Source organism: Orbicella faveolata, unplaced genomic scaffold, assembly GCF_042242905.1.
Source record: "Orbicella faveolata isolate gen_17 unplaced genomic scaffold, um_ofav_v1 contig_26, whole genome shotgun sequence".
Classification (NCBI taxonomy): domain Eukaryota; kingdom Metazoa; phylum Cnidaria; class Anthozoa; order Scleractinia; family Merulinidae; genus Orbicella; species Orbicella faveolata.
Genome location: NW_028301554.1, coordinates 16,907,501 through 16,933,395, shown reverse-complemented (window position 1 = coordinate 16,933,395; position 25,895 = coordinate 16,907,501). Strand labels below are relative to the sequence as shown.

Genomic DNA, 25,895 nt, shown 5'->3' with positions numbered 1-25,895 from the left:
GGTACCTTTTGAAATTCTAAGTTTTTACTGCCCCACCTAAATAAAGTAAAACCACTTACAAGCCCTTTGTTATATAAAAAAGATAAACTCCCTGCCTTTCCTAACGGCCACTAAAAGATACCGATAATCGCCAATTCAAAACTTTGCCAAAAACACCGCTTTATCGTAAGAAAATATACGAGCAGCTGGAAAACCCCCACCCCGTTAGATGCTGCAGAGCTGCAATGGAATGTGACCAATCCAAACGACTTTAGCGGAATTGAACTATTTCTTCGCGAAGAAGTCGCGAAAGGCGAAAAAAAAAAACATCGTGACATCCATTCTCAAATCCATCTCTCAGTGAAGTATCAAGGCAGATTGCACCTGGAACTTCTGATCAACGCGGGTAGTGTAAGTTGCAAATTTAACTTAATCCCTACTAGGCTAACTCGAAGAAAGAAACTTCTCTCCGTTATTTCGAACTCTGATCAATTTCGTTGGGTTTGCCTATTATCTTTTAGGCGTTTAGCACCGGTTAATTTGAACACGGTTTTTTCCAGCTTTTCGCTCTTTGGAAATATTTCTATCTCCTTTGACCTGCAACGTACTCATCCCTTTTATTTCGAGCTCTAAGGGTAGAATTAAATTTATAAAGCGATGCTACACAATAAAAGGGCTCACTAAATAAGATGTACATATGTTAGGAGGCTGGTTATGTACGGATCAGCGAATGTACATGTGCTTCAGTGCAAAGTTGTGGAAAAATGCTTCAAACTATTAAATATTTTTCTATTCCTCGGTGTTATAAAGAGTAGTACGAGACACCGTGTAATGCTAATTTTTTTAGTATATACTTAGGATTGATCCATAAAGAGGCAATGTCAAGCGCGAATTTAATCTTTAATCTTTAATCTTTCAGACAAATTCCAAATTACATTACATTGAACAAGTCAATCCAATGAATTTGAGGAAAGCTTAACACAGAATAAGAGATTCCTTAATATAAGCCGCCTTAGTTGATCATTGTATGATTGTATACCGAGTTAATTACGTAGGATCCAACATTAAATTATTCGCGGAAAAATGCAAATGTCAAAATCTTCCTCTTTCTCTAAGACTCAAGACATCTAAGAGTAAGCAATAAATAAGCAATACATTTCCTATAGAACTAAAGAGAACAAGAAAGGGCATTGTATTCTAAAACCTAGATCCAACACCTACAACCTCAGTTGTTGCAGGAAAAAGTGCCTTCCCACACAAAAACATGTCTTTAGTGATAAGTATTTTTTAAAAAATACAAATAGAACTTCAACGTCTACGATCAAAGTCCACTTGCTTGTGTCTGACTGGCAGGCTGCCAGCCCCTAAGACTGCAGGGCATTGCCGGGCAAGGCTGTCCTGCAAAGAAAATGAGCAGTTTTAATGAACAGGTGCACAGGGCAACACAATGTATTTTCTTAGCTGGAAATTAATGTTATCATTATAAAATTAACAAATTTTGTGTGTTTTGAACTTGAAATACAAAGGATACTCTGTCAACACACAGCCTACTCACCCACCTTGCTTGTGTCTGGCTGGCTGGCTGCCAGCCCCTAAGACTGCAGGGCATTGCCGGCCAAGGCTGTCCTGCAAAGAAAATGAGCAGTTTTAACTGAGGAATGTGCCTCTCTCTGTGACCCACCCCACCCCCCTGGGGTTAGCTCCTGGCAGCCCCGCTTGGTATCAGCGGGTAGCCAGGTCCCAGGGCTATCTTCCCCCACCCTGCTTGACGGAAGCCCCCCTGGCTTTTCAAGCACCGCAAAGGCCTCCCTGCCGGCTATCGCCGGCAGGCAGGCGCGAAAGTTTTGCCCCAAATTTGACACGGTTTTCATAAATTCAGACATATATTGGCGGGGAATGCCCGGGAAATGCCCCCAGCATGCACCTGCCGGCTGGAAGTGATTCCCATGACTGGTTTGGGGCCACAGCAGCTAAACTGGAGCCCCCCCTAAATCATTCTGCCCCAATATATGTCTGGATTTATGAAAACCGTGCTAATTTCAACACAACCACCCTGACACTTTTCCAAGAAAATACACAGGCTTTTTCACTCGATCAACCACAGGCACTCTGTCAACACACAGCCTACTCACCCACCTTGCTTGTGTCTGGCTGGCTGGCTGCCAGCCCCTAAGACTGCAGGGCATTGCCGGCCAAGGCTGTCCTGCAAAGAAAATGAGCAGTTTTAACTGAGGAATGTGCCTCTCTCTGTGACCCACCCCACCCCCCTGGGGTTAGCTCCTGGCAGCCCCGCTTGGTATCAGCGGGTAGCCAGGTCCCAGGGCTATCTTCCCCCACCCTGCTTGACGGAAGCCCCCCTGGCTTTTCAAGCACCGCAAAGGCCTCCCTGCCGGCTATCGCCGGCAGGCAGGCGCGAAAGTTTTGCCCCAAATTTGACACGGTTTTCATAAATTCAGACATATATATATATATATATATATATATATATATATATATATATATATATATATATATATATATATATATATATATATATATATATATATATATATATAAAACGGTTATAAAATGCCTCAAGCCAACAATACGGACGGCAGCTTTCTTTATGGATACCAATCCTGATGACGACCTTCCAACCCCTAGCCATCTACCTCGTGTTCCGAAAGAAAAGAAATGGAGACCTCCTACGTCCAGGTACCCTGAACTTGAACTTTTTTTAGCTAATGTAAGGCGTGATCTTATCAATCCTGAGAACATTAAGCAACCTAGAGATAATCTTTCACGAAAAGAACGTGTTGCCCTTAAGGAACTTAGAAACTCTAATGTAGTGATTCGGATACAGGACAAAGGTTCCCGTTTTGTTTTAATTGATGATAAAGAGTACGAAGAAAAAATGCTTGGTCAGCTCAACAATCAGCTGCACTACAAATCTTTGCAATCAGATCCTACCTCGAAGCATTTAGCGTTAGTTAGTAGTTGGTGTTCCAAATGGCTTGGAAAGGGTGAGATTTCCCCCGAAATAGCTAAGTGGGTTTTAAATAAGGAAGCGAAACCAGGAGTTGCCTTTGGGAACATTAAAACGCACAAAACGGGCAACCCGTTAAGACTCATTACCTCTTGTTGTGGTACGGCAATTGAGAACTTGTCGGCCTTTACCGAATTCTATTTGCAACCACTTGCTCGTAAATTACCCTCATTTATTAAGGACACCACGGATTTGCTTAACAAAATAGGAGATCTTAACACGAGTGGCCCTTTTCCAACTGGCACCTTACTGGTTTCGTGGGATGTGGTTTCAATGTTCCCCAACATCGATAACAAACTTGGTCTTACTGCAGTTAGGAAAGCTTTGAATGCTAGGGAAAACAAAATTCCGTCTACATCTTGCATATTAGAAGCCGTAAAAATCTGTTTGAAAAGCAACCATTCTGTTTTTAAGGAGAATTTCTTTCTTCAGATTCATGGCACGGCCATGGGTCCAAAAAATGCATGTAGTTATGCCGATCTAGCCATGGGTGAAATTGATCTTAAAGCTAAGTTTTCCGGTCCGATAAAGCCGTCCTTGTGGTGGCGTTATCGTGACGATGTCTTTGATCTTTGGCAGCAAGGCCTTCCTGCCCTACATCAATTTACTGATTACATTAATTCTCTATACCCTACTATTAAATTCGAGTTAGTTTTTTCTGAACGTGAGCTTCACGTACTTGATCTTACTTTACATCTTGTGGATGGGTTTATTAGAACTGATGTTTATTCTAAACCTACAGATAGTCATTTATATCTTCCACCTTCTAGCTGCCATCCCAAGCATGTCTTCAAGGCTATTCCTTTTGGAGTAGCGACTAGATTGAAGAGAAATTGCTCTGAAGAAACTTTCCTTGCCGAGAGAACAGTTGAGTACAAGAGTTATCTTGTTAATCAGGGTTATCCCTCCAAATTAGTTGACGATCAATTCTCCAAAGCCTCCACCATTTCTAGGAATGATTTACTACGGCAACGCGGAAAACAATCGAAGAAATTATTTCCATTTGTTCTCACATTTAATCCTAATTTGCCTAATGTGAGTAGCATAATTAGAAAGCATTTGTTGATTTTGCAATCCAACCCTAAATTGAAAGAACTTTTCCCTCAAGGCTCTATCATACCATCTTTTCGTAGAACAAAAAACCTGAAAGAAATATTAGCACCATCTCGTTTTAAAACCGCCGATGAGGGACAAACAATTCAGCCAAACAATGGCTGCTTTAAATGTGAAAGAAATAGATGCGATCTCTGTCGAAATTTCTTTGTTGAATCTAAATCATTTCTAAGTTTTAAAACGGGCAGAAAATACACCATTCATTCAAGGCTTTCTTGTGATTCTAAAAACGTGATCTATTTAGTTTCCTGCAAGAAATGTCGTTTACAGTACATAGGATCAACTACCACCGATTTTCGGGTTAGGTTTCGTAACCACAAGTCTGCTATGCTCACAAACAAAACCACTTGTGAGGTAGCAGTACATTTCAATAAAATTCCACACTCCTTGGATGATTTTGAATTCCAATGCATTGATCAGGTGCAGGCCCCTAATGACTCAGACGAGATCGATAGGTTTTTAATTACGAAAGAGGTTTATTGGAGTGCTCAACTGTTCTCTTTGGCTCCCCATGGCTTAAATAAAAGAAAAGAATTTCACTCCAAAAACAGAATTTGTTATAATTAACTTTCTCTTGTGTAAATCTGCGTTCGCGCCATAAGGCAGTTCAAAGGCCCTTCCTTGGATTTTGTCAGCTTTTTGGGTGTTAGGTATGCTCAAAGGCCCTGCCTGGGATCTTATTACAGCTTATTGTTTAAGGGCCCCTCCAGGGATTTTGTTGTTTGTCAACCCTTTAATGCTCCAAAGGCCTCGATTTGGGATTTTGTTATTAACCTTGTCCAGCGTAAACGTAGGTTTCTTTTCTTTTTTTTTTTTTTAACTCTTTTAGTTTTTAGGTTGAATTTAACCTAGTTCTGCAATTATCACGCTCTATAATGTAATTTATGCACAGTATTGTATTCTTTTCGTTTGGTCTATTAATTATCACCCTGTATGACGCAATTTATAGTACAGCATTGTATTTCTCGTTTTGCATTTTCTTCCTGTATTGTATTAATCACGATGTATTAATAGCACAATATTGTATTTTTCATTTCGTTACGTAATCTCCCACACTGTAACCGTATTTAAACTTAGTTTTCGTCCTTTTTCTCTTATAACTGATGAAGGTCTAAGACCGAAACGTTTTTCTATTAAATTTTTAACTTTTTAACTTTTTTTACCGTCAGAAGTTGTCCGTCCTTGCTTTATCAAACGTATATATATATATAGATAGATAGATAGATAGATAGATAGATAGATAGATAGATAGATAGATAGATAGATAGATAGATAGATAGATAGATAGATAGATAGATAGATAGATAGATAGATATGTATATATATTTTTTTATCGCAACTACATTAACGCAATTTAATTGAAAAAGTGTAAAATGGAAAATATCGGGCGTCCCTTTGACCACCTCAGAGTATTAGTTTACGACTGGAGTCTCGTTCAGTTGTCCTGATCTAACAATATAGCATTCTAGAGTGTGGTCGAATAAAGGGATTTTTATTAATATTAAATATTTACGAAACATTTATGAAACATCGGGTGGTGCTTTAAAGACAAATTCAAATTCTGTATTTACAAACTAGTCTTTCAATGTCTTCTATGCCAGCAGGCTATATTACAAATTTACAATTCAAATGTGGATGTATAAAATAAGAAATGCAATTTTAGTAGAACTTTCTTTCCATAGTTTCCGAAATAATTTAGGTACATGACTGCCCTTCGGTAAAAATCAAGACATTTAAACATCAAAGCGTCCAATTTAGGTTTTCGATAAAAGTGGACCCCCCATTTTCGACACTGATTAACATTAATTACTGTAGTACTGTAATAAGTACAGTCTATAAAGAAAGAAAACTTATTTATATAAAATTTAATTCAAAAATGCAACCAAAACGGTTTTCTTTCCCGGTCTTGGAGAACATGTTTGTGTTGCTGTATCATATAGATCTTTCACTCACCTTGTCGTAAAATTCTTCGCTGGACTGTTCAATCGCCTCTACACGGTCTTGAAGAGTGAATGTGCTACCAAGTGAATACGACTTTTCCGCCATAGAAGGACGTCGTTGAAGAATTAGATCTTTGACAGGCATTTCATGATTCATTTTGAAATAAGGTTTTTGTTAAAGCCACGGTCAGTCAGTTTAAAAACACCCAGTAATTTTTGAAAGTGATGTCATTATAAAGATATCGCCGGGGTTTATCAGAACAAAGTATTGAAAGTTGAAAGCTTGATAAAAAATAAAATAGAATTTGAATAATGTAATCAAGGACAGGTGCATGATTTTAATCTTTCTCTTCCCCTTATGGCAACTTGCTATCACGTGCATGCCAAGGAAAGTAATTTGTGAAGTACGCAGACATTTTTAAACGTTATTATATAATAAGAAATCATAAACACCAAAACCAGTCAGCCAGTTACAATTATGTTTCGCCTCTTCTGAGGGGCTCCAGCTTAGTTTACCCAAGTATGGTTTAGGACGTAAAGTTAAAATTAGTAACTGATCTAAAAAAGGCCTCAAAATTATTCCGGACACCAATTTCGTCTTAATATCAGTCATCGTATGGCAAACGGCCATTTCTGGCCACGGCCTTATTCATGCAAAACAAAATAAATATCTGCAAGACATCTTTTGAGCTTTTCTTTAAATAGGGAAATTTTCACATATTCCTAGTTTGCGAAAAATCTGTCTCGACGAGTTTCATTTTATTTTGCATGAGTTTAATAGTGATGTTTAAGGTTTAATGACCATTTCATTCTGTTTTATTTCATTTTATTATTTTTATATAGACCGTATATACATCTGGTTTTTGTGTTATTTCATCTTATTTTATTTCGGGTATAAAAATTGCCTTTTTCTTTAATTTCTATTTATCATTATTAATTTCGATAGTTTTCGTCATTGAATATATATAATAAATATATATATATATAATATTTTACTTATTAAACATCAACTGTCAATTCTTTATTATGATGTGCTATTTTAATATGTTAATAATTTTAAAATGTTTTGTTATTTTTGTTCCATGTTATCCACTGGCCCTGAACAAGACTACCTCTGCTAGTCAAAATGTTGACCAATAAATACGTGACCTTTCGCCTTAACACTAGCCTCGCAATGAATTTGGTTTTATTTACCGCCGGAGAGTACACGTGACAAAGTTGTGATAAAAAGAACAACCATATAGTCGCAACCTTCATTAATTTTGTCGATCACGTGTTACAGATCACGAAGTCACGCGTTATCACAACAATCAAATAAATCAAAACAACTATTTTTTTCCTGGCTAAATTCTAACATACTAGTGGTCCATTTTTGCTGCCTTTCCTCCTGTTCCAGATCCGTATTCATGTAGATCTCTCTTTGTATCTCGGGAGGTTCTTTCCTGTTTTGAAATATGAAGCGAATCGATATTAGGTCAGGAAAATTATTTTGTTTCAGCAAACTTAATCTGGAGGCAACCCCATCAAGAAAGAATTACCCAAGAGCTCCTTAACGTCGCTTAACTTAAGCTTACAATCCCTTTTCGTTTTTATTAGGTTTCCTCGCCATTTGTTTATATCAGCGCTGCTACTTTTGAAGGCACAAGGATGGATATCTGAAAACGTTTGGGAGTAACCTGAGAAAATGTGCTCATAGTACTTCGTAATTATAATGGACTTACATCCTATCCTAACAATCAAATCGCGAAATGGCATGTTCCAGCAAGACAACTCTTCGTAGCCTACGCAAGATTTATATGCAGTACTCCTTGTTTTACAAGTGGACATCGCATACCATATAGTGACAACTGTGATATTGAGTTGGAATACTTTACCGAAGTTCATTGTTGAAATCTTCCTCCCGCATGGCATGGACAGGTTCTTGATTGTACCATATTTCATCAGGCATGGGTGGTGACAGATATGCACTTTTTCTGTACTCTCTCATCATCTCTAAAGGAAAAAAGTATCCTGAGAATGTGCTTTGAAAGCTACACTTCAGTTCAACCTCTATCTGGACAGTTATAACTTTTAGGGAAAGACTTTGAAGCCGTTGTCGAGACCACGCAATTGGCTGTGAGAAGAATGGACATCAAGTTATATATTTTACCAATAAACTGAACAAAACTGTGAGGAGTTTTAATACCTTCCACTTCTTCTCTGGTCTTTAACTCTCCAGGAACATAATACTTCTTTCGAAGATTCTGAAAAGAAATTATTTTAATAACGGTTATTATCAAAAAGCCGAACACTTTACTTGACGGAGTTACAGTTGAGCGTTTGATTGTTTTCAGAAATGAAAAAACTGTGCTTAACTAAAAAAAACTCGTTCTGTTGCCGCGGAAGTAAACAGAAATACCTACATACTTTATTGAGCCTTGCCAGTGGGGCGTTTCATGAGCAAAAACGTTTTGAACAAGAAGTCAAAAGTATCCTAATAATTTTTGACAATACAGAAGAGTTAGTTCCCAGCGATAACTGGCTTCGGACGCACGATATTTTTCTTACTTTTGTTACATTTTTTCCTTTATAGCTTTTTATCGCATCATGAATACCTACCCAAAACTTAAACCTGCTCTGCCATTCAATAGTCGCCACGGCCTGCATTCTCAGCGCAATGAATGAATTCAGTGACTCCTCCTGGACCAGCTCGTAAGTCAGCGAAAGTTGAGCGATCAGGATGTTCAACAAAATTATTGTCACACTCATCATGAATACGACGGTCAGCAGTGCTCCTAGCCATCTAGATATGAAACACAAACAGTATCAAGACTAGGCTACCCTTCCACTCTGAGATTACATAGGGGCGCTAAGAAGAACGAGAAATGTAGGGGAAGAGAAGCTCTTTTGTTATCTTCACATCTTTCCCCATTTCCCTGCCTAATCCTTGAGTGGAGAACTTGCTAACGCAGGCTAAATTCTGAGTCAAACCAAATGCAAAGTAAATACGGCGATGCTAACAAATACTGTGTTTTTTTAGAGACTGAGCCAGAGTAAAGTAGGACTGTCGCTTATTTCTGCTGAACTCACCCAACTTCTGACAGATTACGAACAATGGACGATCCTTCGAGCCAGGTCATCACACCAGCCAAAATCACGCATCCTACGCTAGTCGTGCATGAAATTTCATTTCTGAGCGTGCTATTATAAAATGATAAAGAAACAATAATAACATCAACAACAGATTTTTCTGTAGTATATGGTCTCTTAACTTAGTAAAAGACTACAATTAAACTCCTTGTCTTTTGGATATTTTTGGGGTTTGTAGACCAGTTAATTGTATCTCAAGTTAAACTCAAAGTAAGCCTATAATTGTTATACTTACTTGTTATTGAGTACTCGGCCTGTAACTGTGCCATTCTCCGCTCTCATAGCCATGTAGAATGAGACTGAAAATGTCATCAAAATGACCCAGAACACGACCAGAAATCTTGGAATGTCCTTGTAAACGACCTTCCCAAGGCATTTTATGTACAGACCGATGTTTCTTAAATAAACCAAGGAGATACGTACAATCCGTGAAAATATCCACACAAGGATCTTCATTAGATACAGGAAAAACAGTATGTTTTCTAACTTGGTGTTTCTTATAAAACCAGTTAACATTGTGGTTTTTGAACGTCAGAAAAAGGCATCCATGCACTTAATCCAACAAAATCTGTTACCACGCAGGATTTGCGACCGCGATTTTGCGATCCATTAATTAAAACTCCTTAACGGTAAGGTCTTGCGCTTAAAAGGGCGTAGTGGTAAGGAAGTGTATTTTACACTTACCGATCAAACCCTGCATATTTAAAAATACCAATGAAGTTAATAAAGATCGCCAAAGAAGCAAATGTCCACTCTGCGCCATTTCCAAAAAATCTGATCACGTAGGTCACAAGAATTAGAGAGTATCCTGACAGATCCAAATAGTTAAAGACATCTTTGATGTAGGCAAGTGGCTCTCTGAAGATTTAAGGCAGAAAAAGTAAATAATGTGATCTCCATATCACTTCACTTGGCAGAAATTTTGGAAACCTTAAAGATCGACACCAACATCTTGTGATAATCTTTAATTGGAGCAATTTGTAATGAAAACGTAAGACATCCATACCAATCAATTTTTTCCACCTTCTTTCGAACTAATCAATTGATAATTTAGTAAGTTTGCCCGTAAATCGTTAGAAAGCGACCGTTTTTTGATATCTCAAATAGCAAAAAGTCTAGCAATTTCTTTTTCAGTTTTCTCCTCAGTTTTACTTTTGATTGAGAAGATAAAAAACTCTTCAGGTGTTTCATCAAATTTCTAAACGCCTCACAAAGCTCGTCAAAAGTTCTCCGATATGAGCCCTATTTTCAATTCTCTTCTGTTTCGAAATGAGATGAAGCACTGGCTCTTTTTTTGATTCATTACTTCATCAACTTCTTCTCAAACTTAACTCATTAATGATTCATCAAGTTAAAACAAAGAATATTAATAATTCATCAAGTTAAAACAAAGAATATCTCAACCGTGAAGAAGATTTGAATACCCGTTCTTAATTAGCACGGATTTTGACAACTTTACTTTTACTTTACTTGACGATTTTACTTTATGAAACTCTGTCTCTCGTGTTTGATATATTACATCAAGTTGAAATTTTCTGCAGAAGTGAAACCGTTCGCACCTTTTCTTAATTTCGTTTTATGCTCAATAAGTCAGTTTAAATAGTTCAGTAAGTGGCGTTTGGAAATGATTATATTTTCATTACTTTAATCATGACGCTATTTAGCAAACTTTACCTTTGTAATTCTGAGAGTTCATCGAGCAGAAACCATAATGTCATAGCGATAGCCCAACCTTCAAGAAATGTAAAGGAACTTGGTGTCTGATGATCCACTGGACGCACTGACGTCGCAGCTAACATGAAATCGGTACAAAGGACCGCCAGGAAAATCAAATAATTCAATCCTCTAACCCTGTGAATAAGTTAATAAATAATGTAAACATATCAACACTGTTCAGACCTGATTGACCTGATTGGGTGGAAGGGCGTTTGGGGTTCTCTCCAACTTTGAAGAACTACTTTGACGAAAAGCCTTTTGACACTAACTTAATTCTTGTATTGACTAAACTTTGACGTTTCCATGAAAGAGAGGTAGTAAATCAAGAATACCTGAACCAGAACGAAGCATATTTGTTCCATTTTCTTTCTGTCAACAGCTTGATCACAACGTGGTTTAAAATTTCCTGTTAAAAAAGGAAAACTTATAAGAAGAAAATTTAAAAAAACCCCGGAAATCACACGGAATTCTGTAAAGAGTCGTAGAGTAGAGGTGTAGAGATCGCAGTAATGTACACTGCTTAAGCAGCTGTGAAAATTAGGCCTGAAAAATATTCAGGCTTGAACGAGAATTGAATCCATCACCTCTGCGATGCCGGTGCAGTGCTCTACCAACTGATCTATCAAGCCAACCGGGAGCTGCATGGTCACATTGTAAGTTTGTAATATACCCGTATATGATGAAGATGTCTTTACACCTTTCTATGCAGTTCAAATCTATGATCTTTCATGTATTCACTTGAGGAGCCAAGACAAGTTAAGGTTCATTGTTTAATAGATAGAGTTTAATTAACACTCTCGCAACTTTTTTATCTTTAGTGTAAAGTGTAGTACTTGCGAGATAGTGTTATATACTTTTTTAGTTTTTTTCATGGAAATGAATCACCTTTTTGTTATACCAACGATCTTTAGTTCTTCTTGCTAACAGTAAAATCCTGCTCTAAATCGACACTGGTAAGCAATAACTTGTGACCAAGTGCTGTTATTTGCTAATTTACCTTATTCAATGTCTGTTGACAGTGCTTCGCCAAATTGTAGTAACAAGATTTGGGCGTATACTCATATTCAGCATCATCCGGGAATCTGCCGTTGACGTCACTCTCCAGGATGTCATAGGTCACTTGAAAGTGAGTGGGTGTATCCTGAAGCTGTTCCCATGACAGGCACGGGACAATGTCAGATGGTAGACATGGTGGGTGTGGCCAACGAGGAGAAATAAGGCAATCCAGTACGGCCACGATGGTTTTCTGTCGATATTTAACGAAGTGAGAAAGCAACAGAAAAAAAAGAAAAGAAAAACACGAAGCAAGCCAAACACACAAAAACTACAATGACAAAATTTAAGGTAATGCATGGTGGAGTTGTTAAAAAGTTTTAAAGGTAAGATGGTCTCAATAATAAGCATCATCTGATAAACAATGGATTACTTGATCGCCAGCCACCAACGTAATGACCAAATGAACCTTTTTATTTTGCCGTTAACCTTGACAGAGTGCAAATTCAACCGTCACCTGACAACATACAGTTCTTTCAGGCTCTATCGAAACGCTTCATGTCCAAATAACTCATTACAGATAATTTGCCCCTCTGCTTTTTGTTATCATCAAGCTGAACCACCAGCGATCATTCTTTAGACCATTGTTACTCATTACTCCGCAATCATAACCTCACCTGCATTTTAAACTCTTCAGTCAGTTTCACTAAGCTTATTGGAGCTGCTTTTGGCTGCTTGGCCCGGAACAAATTTCCAACTCTAGAGTAACAAATAACAAATGATTGAAAATAAATGACAATGTACGGAAGCTTTTTCCGGTTATGTATTTCATAGGTCGAATATGAAACTATATATTTCTGTCCTAAAAATGTTTAAAGCAAATACTTAAAAGTAACTTAGGGGCGGAATAAGAAACATGTTTGAAAAATTCAAAGGGCACATAAGGAAGAGAAGACATTGAGACTTGGATTGAAGCAAGTTTTAAAGAAGACAAAATAACTATAGTATAACATCAGTCACTATCAGTAGTTCTTCCGCTAACGTCAAACTTTGAACAAGGACAAGTTTGGGAGAATTCAGATGCACATATGTACCGACCTCCTGTGATCCATTCTCCTTATAAGGAAAGCGGCCACGTCATCTTGACCATGTCTTATTGCAGTTTGAATCGGAAGTTCGCCCTGACCGTTTGCACCAAGAAGCATGCTGGGATATCTCTCAATCAGAAGCTTTGCAAGCGAGATGTAGTTCTTGGTCGCAGCTAGGTGCAATGGAGTGTTGTGGAGAAAATCTGTCACCTCCTTTAAATTAACCCCTGAATCACATAGGAGCTTAAGGAATCTGCAAACCTAACATAACAAACTGATCTATTAACCTAGACGATGAAATTATTATTATTATTATTTTATTTTTTTTTTTATTATTTTTTATTTTTTATTTTTTTTAATAATCACCTATCTAATTGGCAATCGCGACGCAAAAAAGCAAAATAGTTTATCTGGATCTGCCATCTTGGATTTCCCACTGTTTTTCAATCAAGTCAGAAAATCTCCAAGTCAAAATGAAAAGTGGTTAACTGTTTGAAAGTAGAATCCTGACTCCGTAGAAGACTGGTTTGACTAACGATGAGCTATAACCTATTTCCGTGCTTCTATGGTGCATTTCAAACAGATTTTAAGAGATATCAAAGTATTGTTAACACCCTTTGAGCAACCTGGTTGTTATTGAAACATCACGTGACGTTACTAAACACTTCACACGTCCAAAATTGTCCCAAATATCTTTTAGGAATAGTAACGAGGACTGGCTATAGTTGTTTTGTTATTTTTTCAAATCAGTATCAGTAACTTTAAAATAATCGTAACATTAAGGTTACTTCCCACCCTCAGAGGCCAAAAAAATCGTTTTTTCTTTTAGTTGACAAAATTTAAGTTCGTCATTTTATCTAATGTTTCCGAAGGAAAAACATTAAAATCTCTAAAAGCGGCCGTGTTATTTAGAAAAAACGCATTTTCAAATAAAGTTAATAAACTAGGAAGGTGTCATAATCTTGTCAACGGGCGAGAACCCTGGGGAAATTTTCGCGGCTAACGCTCATCGCTCGTATTTCATGTCATTTGCATATTTTTATTTACATGACGCACTTGACAAAAATTCCCACGTGAAAGCTCTGTACGCTAACTCCTATCGAAAAATCAAAAGCAGAAAAAAGTCCTTTGGTAAAGAAAACGAAAAAACCCGGCCCAAAGAAGAAAGAAAAAGCTCTATATTGTCAAGGAAAGAAAAAGAAAGCCTTGCCTAAAGCGACTAAGGGTCTTGGTTTGGCCAAACGCCTTCGACAATCTCGGCATCTGCTGAAGATCCGGAGCGTTCAAATATCCTTGGAACAAGTAGCTTAAAAATCGAAGTCAACGTCAGTGCAGGCTGCGAACAAGATTCTTCGTCGGAATCTGGCGGAAGCGATGAAGAAAATGAAACCTACCCAAGGGAACTCATTTCAGCATTAAGGGAATTTCTTAAGTAGTCCGTCGATTCCTTAACGTCTTGTTTTTCAGCGGCACATTTTCCGCCTTGGAACAACTTCAGAATACCCGGCCACTTTATTTACATGTGCCGGTGTGCTTTCAAGAACGAGGTACATAACAATAGTTGCTATTCTTATTCACTGAGATGCTAATAAGTGGCCGGGTATTCTGGAGTTTTTGCCTTTGCCTTTGGCGTCTTTGTCCATTATATTACGTCGTCGTCCTAATTTGAACTCCACTGAGCGAGATAAAAAAAAAAAATGTTGCAATGCGATGCTTTTCCCGGGAAAACTTGATCTATTGTCATAGACACTAGGAGGTCCTGCTGTTCCATTGGTTTGCGGTTTTATTACGCGTGATAATCTCCGGGCGTGGCGCGAGTTGTGTACGAACCTTTACAAGCTAAAATCTCGCATTTGATTTTTGGCGGAATACATCCACTTTGAGCGAATTTATAGGATATGCAGATTTGACGGATTTTCGTGAAATTTCGACAGAACATTCCAGAGATAATGACAAAATAAAGTTTGTGGGGAAATTTTGATATTAACACATTTTTTCCCGCGGCGTCCATTTACGCAACACGTCTCGCATATTTTTAGCTACTCCAACTTAAGATGTGGATATCTAGACAACCAATCAGAATATCCAAAAAGCCCGACACACTTTAGTTGATTGATGCCTTGTGAATAAGACTGTGCAGCCATTTTGCTCGTACTGCGGAATCCGATAGCCGATAAATTCAATAGAAGAAGCCTCGGTCGTTTCACGCCTTACCGCCTCCTGACACTTGCTAAAAGAAAGCATTGCTGAAACTGTATTTTTTTTCGTAAAGTACAGTTATTAAGCTTTCTTATGATAAAGAGTTTGTTGGGATTTTATTGAAACTGGCGCGCGTATGATTGTTTACCGAAGGGCACCCGCGAAGGTGGGAAGTAACCTTAAATACAACTTTAATGAAGTCTAAGTCCTAGTGGTCAAATATTCAGTCATCACATGTGCTAGATAAACACAGTAGTGATGTTACACGTCGCTTAGTCTATGAATTAAATAAGAATTTATGGATTTTTTAGCATTTTTAATAAATGCAAAAAGCCTTAATCAATGTTGCTATGGTAAATCGCTTTCGCCTTACCGGCCTAAAGGAGAAAGAGAAAACTCACCTGTGGTTCATAATTCCATTCCTCCAGAAGATAAATTGCAGTATTTTCTCTAGTGTCACAAACATCAATCAATCTCTGGAGACGAACTGAATCCATCGCTTTGCTTCTTCCTATTCCTTTTTCTCTCATTTCTTGCCTGACCTACAGAATATGATTATTATGTTTTTAGTGCATGCTAAGGCTCATCGAGAGCTCTATTGTCTCATCACCTTGGGCTACCACGAATATACTGAGGTAGCTGCAATAGTGGCATTCTGTTACTTTTCTCTCATTCTTTGCCTGAATTACAGAAAATGATTATTTCTTCCTGTGCTTGTAAGAACGAGGCTTATGGAGATTTCTCTGTTTTCTTATCAACATGGGCTACAGTATAGTATGGTAGTTGCGATAGTGGCTTTACCTCTCTATATATTCATTTAATTCATTTGTTGCCTGGCCTACAGAATATTATGATGATTGTTATTATTCCTTTTTTAGCCCTAGCAAAGGCTTATGGAGATTTCTATTGTCTAATCACCCTGGGCTACAATATAGTGAGGTAGCTCCGAAAGTGGCCGTGATCATATCATTTATGCATGGTATTAATTGCTAAGCTAAGATGACTATTGGCTGTGCCGGCAACAAAACTTTCGTTTAATTATAAATGGATTGGTGCATTTGAGTCAATAAAATCTGACGTCTGTATTTATTGCTGGTCAACCTACTTAGGGGAACAAAAAGAGTCCTCACACAGACACTTAAAGTTCCGGTAACGGATGAAAAACCAGTAATTAAAAAGGAAATTAACATGTAAATACAAAATATTGAGGAATTTTTAATCACGAATCTCTAACATTACTGTGGTATAACTGTGCTTTAGTCACACATATTTACTACAACAAGAGAAGTAGCTGTTTTTTGTGCAAAAACTGTGTTGGTAGACGCCAAAGACACTAACACTTTCGAAACAAATATTTTTCTATCGTATGACAACTTTCTATAAAGGCAATTTCATTAACTCTAAAAAGATAATGGGAACATTGCCTTTTAAATGAAATTTCTGCCATCTTCAACTCATAATCCTGCTAAAAAATCCTCCAAGGCGGTCAAAGGGAAGCGAGGCCATTTAATTAAATGAGGGAGATCTCAAAAATAAAGATTTCTAAATCTTCGAACATCTCTTTTGAAAACATTTAAATCGTGTTTATACAAAGTGGCTTTTTAATGCAAGTGGGCGACATCATTGCCGTCTTGACATTTACAATTTAATTGTAAATAAAAAGAATATGGCTAGCGGTTTGCTCTAATTAGAGTTTACGGTTTCTTAGTTTCTGAAATACAATCCAATATCTTCTACACCTAATGAAGATGAAAAACGTAAGACTAAACCACCAAAGCGCCTGATTACAGTGTTTTTAAAGATTAATGTTTATTAGAGAAGGTGTCTATAAAGACAAGAAAAGAATTAAAACATTTAATACACGCCGGTGACATACGAGTGAACCCCTACCAACACATCAGTCTCCAGATTTTTTTTTTACTCACCTTTTCGTAAAATTCTTCGCCGGATTGTTCAATCGCCACTACACGGTCTTGAAGAGTGAATGTGCTATAAAGTGAAAACGAATCTTCCATCAGAGAAGAACTTCTTTGAAGAATCAGATCTTGGCCTGATATTTCGTGATCCATCTTATTGAACACAAGGTTTTCGTTGCTACCACCTCGGCCGGTAGTGACCTCTGTATATCTAGAGTAAATTTGAAAACCACAAAATAAGATAATTTTAGCAACTGATGTCTTCAAGATATAGCTTGGTACTTCTTCACAGCCAAATATCAGTTTGGAATCTAGTAAATCAAAACTCAGACTCTAAATTACGTAATCAACGACAGCTGTATGATTTTAATCTGATCTTGTATTGCACTTACGCTAGTAATCATGTGACAGAAACTCCGAATCACATTACGCGCAGTTATCACGTGCTAAGATAAATATCCTGTTAAGTACATAGCCTTTGTTAGTGCATTACAAAACAATCATTTCACTTCAAATATAAAACGAATTGTACAAGTTAAAATTATTTTATATTTCACGAATAAAAAGACGTTTTAGGCCCTCAGCAAAAAGAAAAAAAAAAAAAAAAAAAAAAAAGGAAACGTGACTGGCACACTGGAAACAATGACAGATGTTCTTGCAAAACTGGTTTGTAAAGACGAGACAAAGGAGCGTACAGAAATGAGAGGACGAGGGGTGAGCGAGTCAGTTTCCCTTATAAGTCTTAATCCTAATGCAGTCCGGCCTCTCCAATTATTAGCACATATGGTATCTAGTCCTTCCGGTGATAGCTAATGCTGCGTAGATGTTTTCGCAAGGGTTGACAACGCACGTCGAGCCGCTTGGGTTGTCCACGAGATCAAAGGATTGGTTGATTGTTTCTAGACCCTCCCATGCTATCTGAAGCCAGGAGTGATCTAAAAATAACTTGAGAAGGACTGCCTTAGGAATAAAGCCTATATTTGAGAGTTTTTAACTCTCTTAGCGTTTATCTTCTTTTGTCAGAACTACAAAGGCACGAGAGAATTTCTCATTCAGCACTTTAGAAAGTATAAATAAAAGACAGCCAGTAATGAACTGAATGCTCGGGTTATGAATTTGAAATCAGAAGCAACAAAAGTTCATTTTCTGTAGGCTACTGATTAATCTTATTTTATTTCATTAATTTTTTCGGCTCTTATTTCAAATACCCAATGCTCATCAACAAAGAGACTTGCCAAACGAAAACAAGTCGGAAAGCAAGTATTCTGTTTTTGGTTCCATCTCTTATCGATCTCCAGTAGATAAATTTCTTCTAGATTGATGAAAAGAACATGATATTCATTACCACAGCTAGTCAAGAATCAAAACCGATTTGTCATATATTGACCGACTTTTCGCTGTAGTTCCTCACGTTAATGATAAAAGAGCCTTGATTAAAACTGATTAGGTTTTGAGCTCAGCCACCGACGAATTAAGCACGGGATCCAGAAGTATTTGCTGTGGACGCCAAATTAACCGAACACACGATTTCTTGTAATAGCACTTTGATTAGACGACGCAAGTGGGCTGTAAACGTTTCGTTGCATATGACCTGAGACTGTCATACCATCGTAGAAACATGCGTGGAAACATGCGAAAAACGGCTTAGTTACAACTTACAAATTGAATCCCCCAACTTCGTATTTCGCATTTTCCGAAAATATGCAAGCAACACGAAAATAACCTAACCGGAAGAAAACCGAAGATGCTGTCATAAAACATTAGAAAAATATTGATTCAAAAAAGCACAGAATGTAAATTTTGTAAACAAGCCGTCACACAATTAGGATCATAATATTAATAGTGAAATCGCACAATTATCAACTATTCCTTCAAACAATTACAACCATTAAAGTTCAGTACCCCAGGCGAGGGGGTTTCCCAAATCCTTTGTAGCGTACTGTACGGGTCCGCAAATGATCCCAGGACCGCAAATGATCCCGGACCGCAAATGATCCCCAAATTGAACCGCAAATGATCCCGGACCGGAAATGATCCCCACATTGGACCGCAAATGATCCCGATCAAAAAATAGGAATGGCATGGATTTATATCAGAGGAAGGTGAGAACACGTACAAAAATTGTGAACTAAAAAACATGTTTTATCATTTTACAAAAAATATTCCACAGTTGCTGTTTTGTTCTTCGAAGTGTACAGATCGTTTTCACTGTCACGCAATAAAAAAAAAAAATAAATTGAAAACCAACCAATGGAAAAAAGGTACGAAATTGTGATGTACGCTATAGAAGATAACAAAAATAAGACACTTTCTAAGTTTTAGGCCTGTGCATTTCTCCAAACTTCAGATATTCGTCGTAAATGTTTCCCAGAAATTTACAGAGCCCAGTAAGAAAACGCCTTGTTGGTGTACATCCGTGGTACACCAATATGGCGGCCGGAATATAGTGTAAACATCTGGAACTTACTTTGGCTTTCAAGGCGACTCATTATCAGTACTAAACAAACAAGCATTTACATAACTACTTTTCCTAATGCTCCAACTTCTAAAAAGGCTCAAAATCATGAGATAAGTATATATTTTTCAACAAACTCGATCGTAACCTTGTGTCACGCAACCTCTATAACCCTGTAAATTCAAAATGCTCTGGTTTCCAAACGAAGCACGCTAATTGTAAACAGATATAAATATACCGCCTCTTATACCTGATGAGGATAAAAGCACGTCACGTGAAGACGATCTATTGAAGTAGAAGTCTTGGAAAAACACATACTTGTAAACATTCTCGAAATCTCGGTGGCGATAGTATCAAACATCTATCAAACAGCTAATTGTCAAAACAAAGCGCAAGTCCTAGCCTTGCTTGCATAATCATGAAGCTGATCTTCATAACTATAGCTTGGAATTTTGGCTTTTTATAATACTCAAGTAGTCATTTCCGAGGAATTAAAGCCAAAATACGACCAAGGAAAAATTACAAAATAAATTTGTTCAAATTTCCAGTGCTACACATTAGGTGTTTTACAGAGTGATGAAGCGTTGTAGGCTTGTGGGTCTACTCAGGTGACAGCGTCTTCTGTAATAGTTGCTTCATGGTTAGATTTTAGTCTAAAACTTTAGAGGAGTGGCGTTAATGGGTGATGAAATGTGATTTAACTATAACACCGAAATATCAATGTTTAACAAAGGAGGATATGTAGCGTATGTTGCACTGATCATAATTTTACTGAGAATTGCAAAGAAATGCAAACCAAGTCGTGTTTTGATGATTGCGTGGTGATATTCATAACATCGTAGTTAGAAACAAAATTAAGTCGACAGTATGAAAAAAAAAGCAAGTTGTAAGCCATTATAATTATAAGATGGCTTTAATAAAGACATCAGTATTCACGTACGCCAATTCCCTATCCACACCTTCCCACCATCCTTGCCAATCCTTATTTTTTAGTCGGGATCATTTGCGGCCCCTGTCGGGGATTATTTCCGGTCCGGGATCATTTGCGGTCCGGTATCATTTGCGGTCCTGGGATCATTTGCGAACCCGTACAGTACCCTGATACAATGTAGGGACTTTTCCCAAAAGTAACACACCCCGGCATGTCTCAGCAAGCCCTCCAACAGCAGCAGCCCTCCAACCTCGGAAAGCAGAGACGTATGCAAGGACGAAAGGGAAGGAGGGAACGTATTTCATGCTCCCGGTGAATGACGACTACCGTTGTATGTCATGGACACCCCAAATGAGAAAGCTACGTAGTGTAGCATCCTTGCACAATATCGAGTCTTTTTTTTAGCTGGGGACTCAAGTTAAGAGGGAAGTCCCGGTCCGTTGATTTCTAACAGTCGGTAAACCTACGTAAAACAAAATATATGCATCAACACTGACGTACAACATGACCTTTGATCACTGTGGTTCAATTCGCCTGAATTCTCAGGAAGACAACAAACGTTTCTGGTAATATTTGCCATTACGCTGATTACGACGAGGATGTCAACGATGCCGGCTTTATCGTTTTAATAGTAGCTTCATTAAGCGTTTTTTTTACGATCTAGATCATATTAACAAAGCTGCTGAATGTTGGAAGCGAGTCGAACACCCAGCGTCGTCTGATCTGGAGGAATCATGTAAGCTGAAGTTAACTTTAGACGTTATGGACACGGTGCACCAGAACTGACACTTTGAGCGATGCTACCGTTTTAAATTCATGGCCTCGACTGAGGACAGTTCTCTTTCGACTGGTAAGTGATTTTCTCGTGTTGCTTTAGTCTGGTCTACGAACGACTCTATTTTCTTTAGCAAAGAGCGTCTCTTCTTGCTCAGTACGGAAATATTTTGTGTGTACGCAAGCATAATGGTCCATAATCACAATTGAAATTTTCAGTGTCAAGTCATGGTGATGTGTATTGCATGCTCATGAGCCTCAGGATTGCTAGACATGATGCCTGGCAATCCTGTATTACGTTCCAAAGTTTCAGTAGATGATAGCAAAAGCAAAACTCTTTGCAACATGAGCGTTTGTGGCGTGAGCCTTTGAGTCGGGGAAGAAAAGCGGAAGTGAAAATTCCTCGTGAAAAATTTCTGTTTTAAAGTTTACAATCTCCTTTGCAGCTTTGGATTAATTAGTCGGCAAGCATTTAATAGTTGATATCATCTTTCAAAGTATGATAATCGTAAAGAAAAAGAAAACAACCAAATAACTCAACTCAAAATTATTTCGCTTGCTCATGCAGAGATGTCGTGACGGAATCCTTCGACCTTGAAGTTGAATGACATGCTAATTTCATACATACTACAAAGTGAAATCTTTCTTTCTTATTCGGCAGTTTCACAACCGTTATCCAGACGATTACTAATCTTAGTATTATGTTTGCAGTGAGCGCAAACCCTTGTTAACTTAAGTGACTCTACGTCACTAAGTTTTAACTAAGTGAATATACCGTATTTCAAGACCGTTTCAGTTTCAATTTCGGTTTACAATTTACAGTTGCAAGAAAATATTTTAGTTCGAATAGTAATAACGGACAGCAAGCGATCAGAGTTTTCTTTAGATAATCAGGGAAAAGAAATAGCTACAATCGCACTGTATAGACCGGTAAGTTGGATATTCTTTTTTTTCATCAGCAACCAAGAAGAAGCAGAATATCATTTTTAGGCTCACTGAATACACCGTCATGTCGTATTTCTAATTTAAAGGTCTTTGTTTTTGTTTTCTCAAGACTCAAAGCTTTCTGATGTCTTAAAACGTCACCCAGACTTCCTGGATCAGCTGGCATTATGCTTGGACAGAAACATGAGATTAATCCCGAACTGGAAACAGTTAGCAAGGGAACTGAAAGTGGATGAGGATGTCGTCAAAAAATTGGAACAGTACAAAGACCAAAGTCCAACCATTCGACTATTTGAGTACTTGGAAGTCACGCAACCACAACTGACCATTCAACAGCTCAGAAACGCGATGTTAGATATCAGGAGAAATGATCTGTTTAGTCTCTTGACGACAAAAGGTAGTATTGGAACATGTTTTTTGCACACTCTGTAGAGCTCTGAAGTTGATATTTCGCCACTGAAAGGCAGCTTCGCTGTTTGCTTCTGGAGAGTCCAGCTCAGTTGCCCTGAAAATTTTCCACAGCTGTCACGTACTTGGAACTAAGCAGTGGTAGTTGACATGAGTTTAACAGCAGCCAATACATTTACATTCTTGTGGAATAAAGCTATAGACAGTTGCTTTACGCAGGCATAATTTCTCAATTGTTGATAGTAACCTAGATATATTAATTTTGTTCAGTTGGAAGTTTGTAGAAATTCCTAATAAGTATTTCCTTATTTAAATCATCCGAAGGAGGCCGATATTTTATGACAGAGTCAATTACAAACTCTCTGCTTAGTGTAGTGAGATTATAGCAAGTATATATCTTCTTACAGTCCATTAACGTCTGTCTCCCTAAATCTTAATGTAGTTCCCATCCTGACCTTCTGCTTGGTCGTGTACTATTTGCCTCCATACCTCAGAGAAGAATGTCTAGGCTAATAAATGAAGGTGCCTTGCAGGTGGCTTTGCTGGTTCTGAAAGGGTCCAGGAAGTAATGACTTCACAACCATATTCACCTTCGGCTAGTCTTTTAGACGAGATTGCCCTAGCCCTAGATGCAACCTCACTGGTGTTGGCAAATTGGTACCACTTGGCGGTAAAACTTGGTGTGCCCAGGGAAGACTGTTGGGGTTTCGAAAGACGTTCAACTCAAAGCCCAACCAACGAGCTGTTCCAGTATTTGGAGGCTAATCGTCCGCAGATGACACTTAAGAAACTAAAGGAAACTCTACACGAACTGAAAAGGATGGATTTGCTTTACTATCTAGATAAGCAGAGCCTAGAAGGTAATGTTCAGTTTGTAAGAGGTCAAAAAATTAAGAACATTAACTGTAGAGATCGATAGTTTTTTTGTCGGCCCAATGGTGATCTCGTCGGACTCAGAACGAGAGGTTTGGGCTCTATTCTTTTCAGTTGCCATCTATGGTAACCTTAGACAAGCCACTGTGTTTTAATTTACTCCAGAGTGTCACAAATAACACACTATCCAATGACATCCCATCCAAGGAATATAATAATACACACCCTTAGTCACTTCACGCTAATGAAATCCAGAAAATTATTGTTAAAGGCTGGCCACGAAGCCCTTGAGAGATTTAACCCTCTTACAACATTTTGTGAAATTTTCTACTCTTTGCAATGGTGTCTACGGAAAGGGCCAAATCTAAAATTTGTATTTCTCATTTTTGCTGCCTCGGTTCAACGAATTGGCACAAGCCGAACTTTCCTGGCTTTTCTTTGACGGAATTCTCAACCATGTCCTGTTCACTTGCAATGTATTTTTTTTGTCAGTATTGGTTTACATTATACATGGAAAGGCTGATTGAGTGACTGAGTGTCTAAATCTGGAACTTGTGACACGGGGGGCAAATGGTACGGGAATTTTCTTCGAAAGCTTTCGGAAAATCCGGAAATTGATCAATTTCCGAAATACGAACCATTCAAACGAAAATTTCGGATATTCCGAGAGGAAAATCAAATCGGACGGAAATTCCTGGTAATAACTTTCCGTCCTTTCTGAATTATATTTTGGGTTCAGCTCGCGAGGTTGTCCCCATTTCCGGAAATTCCAGAAAACGATGTTCTATTCACCGCTGGAAATTCGGGAAATGCAAATCGTAATTTTCGTCCTCAAACTTCCACCAACGTAACAACCAATCACAATCAGGGACAGTATATGGAACCTGTAGTTATCGTTTCACCTGTATTTTCGTGTCACTGCAGATGGAGCTTCCCTCAAGGAAGTCATGACACCAGGCTCAGAGCTATTACAAACAATGGCAGACAAACTCAATCGTGAAATTCCAGGGATCAAAGATTGGCACCACCTGGCATGCAAACTGGAAGTCCCAGTTGACATTCGACTAGCATTTGGCGGGGTAGGACCAAAAGGAAAGAGTCCTACAAAGGAAGTCATGCAATGGCTGGTTGCTCGGTTCCCTGACACGACCTTAAAGGATGTTGTGAAGGCACTGGACAAGATTCAGCGTAATGATGCCATTCAGATCATAACAAGACAATTCCCAGACACCGTCGGTGAGAGCAAAGACTGCTTTGTTGCAATACTATATCTACTATTCTTTATATCGCTAATATAGCTAGGATTATAGGTGAAAATTTTAACGAGGGACACACGCCCCGTTGTACATGTATGGAAGAAGTACACGCTGTACTCTGTGCGTGTCTACTTTGTGTGTGTTGTGCGTTTGTGCGTTGTGGTTTTAGCTTAAACTGTTTTCTAATTATGCATTTTCAAATTGAAGCTCGAGCGGGCCTCAAAAGAACCTGAAAACGACATTACACTGTCATTGGCAAAAAGGAAATACAAAACATAGGTAAAAGGTTAGGTAAACCTGCATTTGGTGTATAAACATGTACAATATTGAATTACTCGCTATAACAGTTATAACAATCTTTTTTCATAAATCAAAAGCTGAGGAGATTCTCCCAGCAATTAACTAATCAGTTAACGAAAAGAAAAAGTAATTGCTTTTAACAATTTATTTCTCTTTTTCCTAGATTCATCTTTGGAGCGACTTGATTCTTCATTGAACGATAGGGTTAGCATCGACCTTCCAATTAACGATCCAACAGGGGAGACTTTGTCCACTCGCTACAAGAGGGAAGAATGCGGCTCTTCTAAAGGTAGGCAAGGTAAGAAATCGCGACGCAATCCATTTTCAGGTTTAACAGTTTAAACCATTTACCTTACGATGTAAACAGCACGGCGATAGTAGTTAAGTCGAGCCTTCAACCATTTGGTTTAAACTGATCGTTCCATTTTTAACCCGTGTGACTCAGCGCCCGACAAAGACGCTATCAATTTTTTACTATTATCTGGCCCATCAATCTTGTTTGGTGACTTTTTTCTCTTTCGGTGGGGTGTAGCCACTGAGGAAAAAGAAATATACATACATGGCATGCTCTGTCTTACCAGCGATCTCAGCGTTGGTACCAAGGCGCTTATAGCGTACCCTGGTTGGTATCTATATGGTACAGCCTGGTTCAAACGGCCATTCTCTCTCGTTCGGTAGCCTGGGTTTTTCTCGCGGCCGATACACTTTCGAAATAAGCCATAATGAGTCTGCATTGGCAACGCATACTACTCTCCCTGAATGACTCTCCTTTGGTAAATCTCCTTTTTTGTCTTTATTATCAGAGAACCTAAAGCGAGCAGGTCATTGTGGGAATTTACCAGATCCTACTTATTT

General features: G+C 38.2%; 3 protein-coding genes and 1 long non-coding RNA gene across 5 annotated transcripts in view; 2 read left to right on the top strand and 2 right to left on the bottom strand.

The window, feature by feature from the left end:
- LOC110042101 (uncharacterized) overlaps positions 1-25,895 on the bottom strand; it is a 65,870-nt gene that overhangs the window by 14,305 nt on the left and 25,670 nt on the right. The window contains exons 3-16 of the mRNA XM_089295424.1: positions 17,108-17,309; positions 15,584-15,724; positions 12,994-13,244; positions 12,573-12,654; positions 11,900-12,148; positions 11,235-11,308; positions 10,861-11,037; positions 9,871-10,044; positions 9,422-9,583; positions 9,127-9,237; positions 8,656-8,839; positions 8,243-8,300; positions 7,932-8,049; positions 7,417-7,499 (exon numbers count right to left, since the gene is read on the bottom strand). Of these exons, the coding sequence (XP_089151550.1) occupies positions 7,417-7,499; positions 7,932-8,049; positions 8,243-8,300; positions 8,656-8,839; positions 9,127-9,237; positions 9,422-9,583; positions 9,871-10,044; positions 10,861-11,037; positions 11,235-11,308; positions 11,900-12,148; positions 12,573-12,654; positions 12,994-13,244; positions 15,584-15,724; positions 17,108-17,251 (2,008 nt within the window). The 5' untranslated portion in view covers positions 17,252-17,309. The remainder of the gene's footprint in view (positions 1-7,416; positions 7,500-7,931; positions 8,050-8,242; positions 8,301-8,655; positions 8,840-9,126; positions 9,238-9,421; positions 9,584-9,870; positions 10,045-10,860; positions 11,038-11,234; positions 11,309-11,899; positions 12,149-12,572; positions 12,655-12,993; positions 13,245-15,583; positions 15,725-17,107; positions 17,310-25,895) is intronic.
- LOC149108367 (uncharacterized) lies at positions 861-2,225 on the bottom strand. The gene is made up of 2 exons (XR_016208968.1): positions 1,539-2,225; positions 861-1,377 (listed from the first exon to the last, which is right to left on the bottom strand). It is a non-coding gene; the product is annotated as an uncharacterized LOC149108367 (long non-coding RNA).
- On the top strand, positions 2,576-4,684 carry LOC149108366 (uncharacterized). The gene has a single exon (XM_089295422.1). It carries the CDS (start codon positions 2,585-2,587, stop codon positions 4,682-4,684), a length of 2,100 nt encoding a protein of 699 aa, XP_089151548.1. The 5' UTR covers positions 2,576-2,584.
- LOC110041942 (uncharacterized) overlaps positions 20,714-25,895 on the top strand; it is an 11,381-nt gene continuing 6,199 nt past the window's right edge. Inside the window, exons 1-6 of one of the 2 annotated variants that reach the window (XM_089295421.1) lie at positions 20,714-21,334; positions 22,313-22,600; positions 23,145-23,471; positions 24,409-24,720; positions 25,204-25,329; positions 25,844-25,895. The exon at positions 25,844-25,895 is cut by the window's right edge and continues 1,637 nt beyond it. In XM_089295421.1, coding sequence (XP_089151547.1) covers positions 21,301-21,334; positions 22,313-22,600; positions 23,145-23,471; positions 24,409-24,720; positions 25,204-25,329; positions 25,844-25,895 — 1,139 coding nt within the window. In that variant the 5' untranslated portion in view covers positions 20,714-21,300. Of the gene's footprint in view, positions 21,335-22,312; positions 22,601-23,144; positions 23,472-24,408; positions 24,721-25,203; positions 25,339-25,843 lie in introns of both variants that reach the window. The other variant, XM_089295420.1, reaches the window with a different exon arrangement.

Bases quoted from the DNA above. Each gene is read 5' to 3' on its own strand.
- LOC149108366 (XM_089295422.1), top strand. From the start codon at position 2,585: ATGGATACCAATCCTGATGACGACCTTCCAACCCCTAGCCATCTACCT.